Source organism: Egretta garzetta, unplaced genomic scaffold (genome assembly GCF_000687185.1).
Source record: "Egretta garzetta isolate BGI_Z169 unplaced genomic scaffold, ASM68718v1 scaffold292, whole genome shotgun sequence".
NCBI classification, from domain to species: Eukaryota; Metazoa; Chordata; class Aves; order Pelecaniformes; family Ardeidae; genus Egretta; species Egretta garzetta.
Window position 1 is genome coordinate 1,657,245 of NW_009258789.1, and position 7,720 is coordinate 1,664,964.

Genomic DNA, 7,720 nt, shown 5'->3' on the forward strand with positions numbered 1-7,720 from the left:
CTTCAGCAGAGCAAACACACAACATTAACATAAATATAGACAACTAGCTGTACTGTACTGCCCTGAATTCCAGGAATTCTTAAAGGTAGCATATTCCTGCAACCCTCCTTGTTGGCTGTAGCAGTTTCATTCACACAAATAGTTTTTACATTTCAGTATCATGAACAAACCAATATAAGCAGTCCTCTGAAAATGAAAGGTTGGTAAATGGGATGTAGTATATTCAGGAAAGCGTCCCAGGAATTTTAATTCCATCTAAACTAAGTACAAGCATTGTTCTCATGACTGAGGGATTGCGACCGTGTTGTATGTTATTTAAGCGGATACTGGGTTCTCAGCAGTTTGCCTTTTTGCTAACCTGCATGACTGCAATGCTCGGAGTCAAAACACCACCATACCTCAAACTCCTTTTACTGTAAATATAGCACAGTTCATAAACACAGTTAATTTTAGTATGCAGACAGCATTTTGTGCTTCTGGCAAGTATTTCACCATGGGAATGATGCAAGACTTACTTGGGTTGCATTGGTTATCCAGCACACCTCTCCAGCAAAGTCATATGACAAGTGTCGTGTGTTTGCAATAGTAACAAAAGGCTAAACAGAGCTAAAGCAGCACTGCTATCAGCAATGCATTAGTGAATAGCTAATTATTATTATAGTTATCACTATATGAAAACTCATGAAATTCATTAGGGGTGAATGGTTTCAAGTAGAGACTGACCACAACTGGGATCTAAAACCCTGTTAACTTTAAGGGCTAAATGGGTCCCAGAGACTGCACGAGCACATGCTCCTCTACCAGACTGTATCGTTCTACTTTTATTTTTAAATTTGCAGATGCACCTTGGTCCTATGACTGCAAAAAACTCCTGCCTATCTGGGATAAGCTAGGAGAGCAATATGAAAGTCGCAAAGACATAATCATTGCGAAGATAGATGTCACAGCAAATGACATCATGTCCGTTGGATTAGATCGTTATCCATTCTTCAGACTCTTTCCTGCTGGACCAGATTACCAGGTGAGAAGCTGTTGGGGAAGAACGTGGAGACAGAGCTGCACACCGAGGAGCCATATGTGTGTGTGTTTGCATGCATGTGCGTCACAGTGAGAATGGAGTTCTTTAAGAAAGAAAGCTTTGGTCATTTTATCTACTCAACATTGGATTCATTGCTGTCAAGAACCTGAATTAGAGGAGAAATCCTTCTGTTGTCTTCTCCTTTGTGTGAGGCTGTGGCAAGAGCTCATGTATCATTTACCAACTTGAACCTACAGGTCAGCACAGCCTTACATTCTGCTGTTTAACAGCCTCCAGTCTGCCTGTTGGGTTGTAGCAACGGTCTCAACTCAGACTGAACTTACAGATACCTCCTAATCCTTGCAGTGCATTTTTACTTCAAACCATGACAAGAGATGCACTGTCACAGAACTACCCTGTGCCAGTTGTTTCTGGAGCAGGTATGACTACAGCCTCTAAAATGCTGGTACTACTCTTGTTATATCCTCTTACATTTTCACAAAACCCAAATCCCAAAACTTTCTTCTCTACACTTACGCCAGTAATTTTACTTCATTCCAGTACCACAGCCTCAATTGGGAATAAATATTTGTTGTCAAGACCAATGATCTTTACAATACGCTGCCTAATGCATCAGCTATGTTACACAATAATAACAAAATGCTACTGAAAGAGGAGGCAAAGAAAAATACTAAATAGTTACATTCCTCCATCTATATAGATAATCTAATTAAAAAGAAAATATCTCTGAAGCAAAAAAAATAATTACATTCTAAGATACTGTTATAATTAAGACATTACTAAGCTTTTCATTTTTCTTCTTAGTCCTAAACTTAAATTAAATTCTAAGACATTTGCCCATGTCCTCATTTAATCTTTGAGGGAGAGATTTTCCTCTTGGATGTGCATGCACAGCTTCTAATGAATTGAACTGCAGTCCTGCACACTCGCACCATGTTTAGTCTTTATGCAGAAAAGCAGAAACCCATTAAATGCTCATAATAAATGTCAGTTTGTTAAAAAATATTAGTAATAACTTTCATTAACTGTTAAGGGATTGTTTCATACTTAGAAATAACCTGAAATTAAACAGTATTTGAAATCTCAAGTTCTTCCTCATGCATTATGCTTATATACTAGTTCCCTCAACTTCGGAGATTTTAACTTGTACTTGACTACCAGTGCAGGTGTCCTGTAGATGCCTGCAGTCTTGCAGACCCAAGTATTTTGGCCTTCCTTCTTATGGCACTATACAAACAGCTGGCCACAGACATCTTTACTAACTACAGACAATTATAAATAATCGAGACGTACTCAAGCTGTTATAACAGACTCACTGCAACAGCTCTCAGTCATTTCCTCCCCAACCAGCAGTTATATCGGGAATTCTCCCACGTATAGTTGTCCTTTCTTAGAGGTTAACCAAAGTCATAGCACAGGATACAAATGTAATATCACAACATGCCAAAGACCAGCGTATTTGTGTTCTTCACTGCATGGGCACTGCCCCAAAATTATGATCCTTACTCCCTTATAGAAGGGGCTTGGAGCCAAAGAGAAACTGGTATGTCCAGAATGAAGAAAAAGAGGAACAGGAAATATATACAGTCCAACAACAACACTTGATGTAACCTTGATTTCACAGATATCTTTTCTAGCCTTCAGTATTTTGCTAGTGTTGGAAACACAAACACATGAGGTTTCTTTCCAGTAACCTCTACTGATTTTTGCATTGTTTAAGGACTAAGGATGAATTGAACACTAGCACAAAAGCAGCAGGAACTTTAAAGATGAAATAACTACAGAAGACTCCAGAAAGCACATCAAAGTGCACTTAAAGGAGACTCTAGAAAGCACATCAAAATGCACGTAAAGAAATCTGAACCTCCCCCTGATAAACCAAGGGAAATGTGGTGAACAGAACATGACCCAAAGCTGTTTTCTAGAACTGGTTTATTATGCTCTCTGGCCACCGCAGACACCCTTACCCTCTTTAAAGGCAAAGCCATGGGCAGAACTTGTTACTATGCAGTCCCTTCCAAGCACTCTCACCTGATGAGATCGTATTAGATACCACCTCCTCTGAGCAGAAGTATCTGCTAGGTCTCCTGGCTATGAACTGTCTTCTTTCCAGTGGACTGTCTGTTTAAGAACAGGTTCAGCTTTTCCTGAAGTTAATTACAAGTCACCCTCTTACTTTCAGTGGACGCAAAACCAGATGCATGACAAGATTTTGAAATCAGGAGCCACTTCAGGTTATCTGGAGTTAAGTGGAATTGGATGAGCGAAGAGACTTACATCTACAGCTGGGCGTTTAAGCATATGCCCAGTTTTGCAAAGCACCGAGTGTTTCTATGCTGGGGAACAGTTATAGTCAGAGCTGAAAGAACAAGAAAGTGAATCTGATGAATTACGTGGAGGAGGGAGTGACCAGGCATCATCTGAGCTCCATCTGTGAAACTGATGAACAACTCATCCACTGCGTCATCCACTCCAAATTTAAGAGCAAAACATGCAGTCTTTCAGATGTATTTAAGATGATTCTATTTGTTTCTATCGTTGAAGTGAGAAAAATAACATTTACATACTCTTATGCACTGATTAATAAGAAGCGTTGACACATATCCTCAGTAACCAGTGCAGGGATCAGCTACTTCTCTGGCTTTACAGGTCTTTGGGCTCTGAGAAACTGCTGTTCCAGCCATCATCAGGGTCAATAAAAATCAAGACTCATCTGAGAATATTAATTGCCTCTGGAGGAATCAAATAATCTTTCTCAAGAAACTTAAGCTTGCAAACATAAAAAAAAAAAAACCAAAAACTTTAAGGCTGCCACACTTTTTATTACATGAGGATACTTTACTAAATGGAAATATGAAACCTGTGTATACTTTTAGTGGATTCACCAGAGAACGGAGATGTTTTGTTTACAGTCCTTTGAACTCAAATCAGGTATAAGAGCAACTAGTGTATAGTAACACAGCATTATTGGTCTCAGTGGGAGTAAGTGAGCTTAACCCAAGTAAGAATAGGCATTTGTCTGTTTCTAAATATACTCAGGTAGCAGCAGACAATTCCCAATGTCATGCACATGAGCTTCTACAACTTCTTATTAGAAGACTTGTGCAAGATCCTTTTACATTTCCAGAGAGCAAAGACATTGATGGGGGGAGGAATCTTTAAAATACAGTATGGGTGCCTAAACTTACTCGGAGAATTTTAAATCTCTAAACTGAAAGTGTTTCTTCCATTAAACTTCCTCGGAAGAAAATCTTCAGTAAACCCCCAACTTAAGGGGAAGTATAAGAAAATTAATATCACTGCTCATCCTGGGTCACAACAATCCCCTGCAATGCTACAGGCTTGGGGAAGAGGGGCTGGAAAGCTGCCAAGCAGAAAAGGACCTGGGTGTGTTGGTCAACAGCTGGCTGAATGTGAGCCAGCAGTGTGCCCAAGAGGGCCAACAGCATCCTGGCTTGTGTCAGGAATAGTGTGGCCAGCAGGAGTAAGGAAGTGATCATGCCCCTGTACTCGGCACTGGCGAGGCCGTCTCTTGAATGTTGTGTTTAGTTTTGGGCCCCTCAGTTCAAGAAGGACATTGAGGGGTTGGAGCGTGTCCAGAGAAGGGCAATGAAGCTGGTGAGGGGTCTGGAGCACAAGGCTTTTGAGGAGTGGCTAAGGGAACTGGGGGTGTTCAGCCTGGAGAAAAGGAAGCTCAGGGAAGACCTTATCACCCTCTACAACCACCTGAAAGAAGGGGGTAGCAAGGTGGGGGTTGGCCTCTTCTCCCAAGTAACAAGCAATAGGACAAGAAGAAATGGCCTCAGGTTGCGCCAGGGGAGGTTTAGATTGGATATTAGGAAAAATTTCTTCATGGAAACTGTTGTCAAGCATCGGAACAGGCTGCCCAGGGAAGCGGTCAAGTCCTCATCCCTGCAGGTATTTAAAAGACACCTAGATGTGGTGCTTAGGGACATGGTTTAGTGGTGGACTTGGCAGTGCTAGGTTAATGGTTGGACTTGATGATCTTAAAGGTCTTTTCCAACCTAAATGATTCTGTGATCCTCCTCCCCATCTTTCAAGCAGTGCAACAGCTGGTACTTCTGGATTGTGTATTTCGAAACTTTTTCAGAATTTGAATTTCCACCAAAATCTTTAGACAGCTTTGAATATCATGGCTAGACACTTAAAAGACTCTTCAAACTATCTTGCAGATGTTTATTGTTAAACACAGAAAAGACACTGATGTCAATTGTTGGCAGGATCCCAGACTGGTATTATATGGTTATGGTTTTTATACAAATTCTATTCTTCTTAGGGATGTACATCTACTTCTTCTTTACACTTGAGTTTCAGATGACATTGGAACCTGCTGTGCCTCTGCCCTTGCTTTCTAAACTGAGGACAAAAGTCTAGAGTTTGGTCTAAAGAACTTAAATCCTTCAGTTGTTATGCTGTTATTTCCAGCATTTTGCATACAGAGTTAAACACTTAACCTTAAAACTCTTTTCAGGAGGTAGCCTATGCTGGGGAGCATACCTTGGAGGCATTTTCTGAATTCTTAGAAGAACAAAGCAAGACAAAAGCAGAACCAGGAGAGAAGGTAGGCATTTGATCCAGACGCTGACTGATCTGCTGTGTAATCCAAGGCGTGTTCACACCTTGAATAGACATACCTGAACTGGCTATAGCATTGCCACATGTATAGGCTTCAGCCCCTGCCCATGTCAATGCTTGGGTGGTCCTTACCAGCTCTTAGCTGGTTTCAGGCTGACTAGCTTGGCATGACCATGCTAGCTGCAGTCATATACCACTGCCTGGCAGGCACACGCCTACTCACATCCTTGTTTTCATCACACAAAAAAAACTCTTCTCCCACTACTCGTGTTACCACTGAGTCACTACATTAACACTCTGGTAGTAAGTACTGCATGGCAGAAAGGAACCTGCACCTTGGCAGGTGTAAGCAAAACTGTCAGGATTTTAGCTGGAAAAAAGCAGCTCCAGCTAAGTTAGTTTCAGCTACACCTGGAGTGGTTCAAATATCCATTGCCCACCTCATCCTGCTACATCCAGTGTGGCTTCTCTTCCTTCATAAAGCAAGGACACAACTGAGAGCAGACATTGTCCCTTCTTTTGGCAACCTGGTTGTCATTATTGTCCAATTCCTCAACCCTTTCTCCTCCACTGTAAATCAGACCACATAAGCATTAGTTGTCCCAGATCAGCCTGTTATTTAATCCCAGACACTTCACTGCAAAGACATACTGTGAGTGAACAGCGTGATCAAGCTCCACACAGACAGCTCCAAGCAACAGAAAAAAAAACTGACAGAGATGGAGACACTGTCCACCCAGTATGAGAATCATAGACCCATTCTGACTGGAAGTGAAGCAGATCCACCAGGTAGCAATAGCTGTCAGTAACACTCTTTTCAACTAGTAGGGAAACTGTCTGTGGGGAGAGAAACAGTTCTGATTTTTCAGACTTATTTCCACCAGAGGCTTTGGTTTACTCCTGAATTCACAGCTCAAACAGGTGGTTACAGATGGAGAGAGAGATGACCGAACTAATCATAGAAGTCTGCAATGAAGACTTCCAGCTCTGCCCAGTCACTGCACAATTCTGTTTTCCAATACCCAAAGCCTATGTTTGGCATCTGCCTCTGTTGCATGTTCTTTAGCAATGTGTTTGAAGCAGATCTGTTGAGTCCTACAGTCTTTTACATACAATGTTAGACCTGTGTATATTCTGTTATCTCTTCTTCACGCTTTATTACACATTAAAGAATAAGTAAAAAAGCCAGTTTAGGAAACACCATTCAAAAACGTGCTCTGTGTAGCAAAAAGGGTAAGTACTTGCCATTTGCTCATCTGTTCACATTCTCTGCCCTTACCTGACACCCACCAAATTCTCCCAGAAGAATGCAGTATTAGACCATTTGCAATACAGTGCTTGATGTCAAGTCCCCTGTTGGAGTAACTCTTCATCCTCACCTCAGGGCATTCACAAACACACAAACAAGATAAATAAAGTATCTTCTTTTGAGATTGCCTAGGAAAGACTGTCTTATGCCTGTCAGCTTACCAAACACGGTTTTCCAAGTTCTTATTAAACCTTCACACAAAGCTGCATCTAAGATTTGCCATAAATCAGTGTAAAGGTTGGAAAACAAGACACATTTTAAGCAACAGCTGCACTACGACTGACCTCATTAAAATGCCCTCAAGTTCCTTGGTTGAAAAGATGAAAATCTGTATTTCATAGAATCTTAAAAATTTTTTGGAGGTGAAGAATTACTAGAGCAATTTTCTTTGTGAACATCAGTAATAAGCAGCGTTGCTCTTGCATTTCCTTTTTTAAAAGGATTCTTCAGGGGGAATCAAAGAGGATCTCAGCCAAAAAAAGACTACTGTAACAGAGAAAGAAGAACTTTAATAGTACAGAGAGAGAAAAAAATTCTGAGGATTGTGGGGAATCCTTCCCAGAAGGAACTCACTGGAAGAATGACTCATCTCAAGTAAAGACAGAGCTGGATTGAAAAATAAAAGTAAAGAATTCAGTATCAATGGCTGATTATGTGTGACACCTCTTCTGAATCCAATTTAACTCCTAGTTTTACTGGGATCAGTTGTCATGGGTTCTTAAAATATTGACAATTTTGCTGAAATAATGCCTTTATTATCAATAAAACTACTCTCA

The 7,720-nt window shown here is 40.8% G+C and overlaps 1 protein-coding gene across 1 annotated transcript in view; it reads left to right on the forward strand.

Annotated features, from left to right (window-relative positions):
- The window catches only part of PDILT (protein disulfide isomerase like, testis expressed), a 29,095-nt gene extending 21,639 nt beyond the window's left edge, over positions 1-7,456 (forward strand). The window contains exons 10-12 of the mRNA XM_009649560.2: positions 840-1,021; positions 5,532-5,621; positions 7,385-7,456. Of these exons, the coding sequence (XP_009647855.1) occupies positions 840-1,021; positions 5,532-5,621; positions 7,385-7,456 (344 nt within the window). The remainder of the gene's footprint in view (positions 1-839; positions 1,022-5,531; positions 5,622-7,384) is intronic.
- Positions 7,457-7,720: the final 264 nt, after the last annotated feature.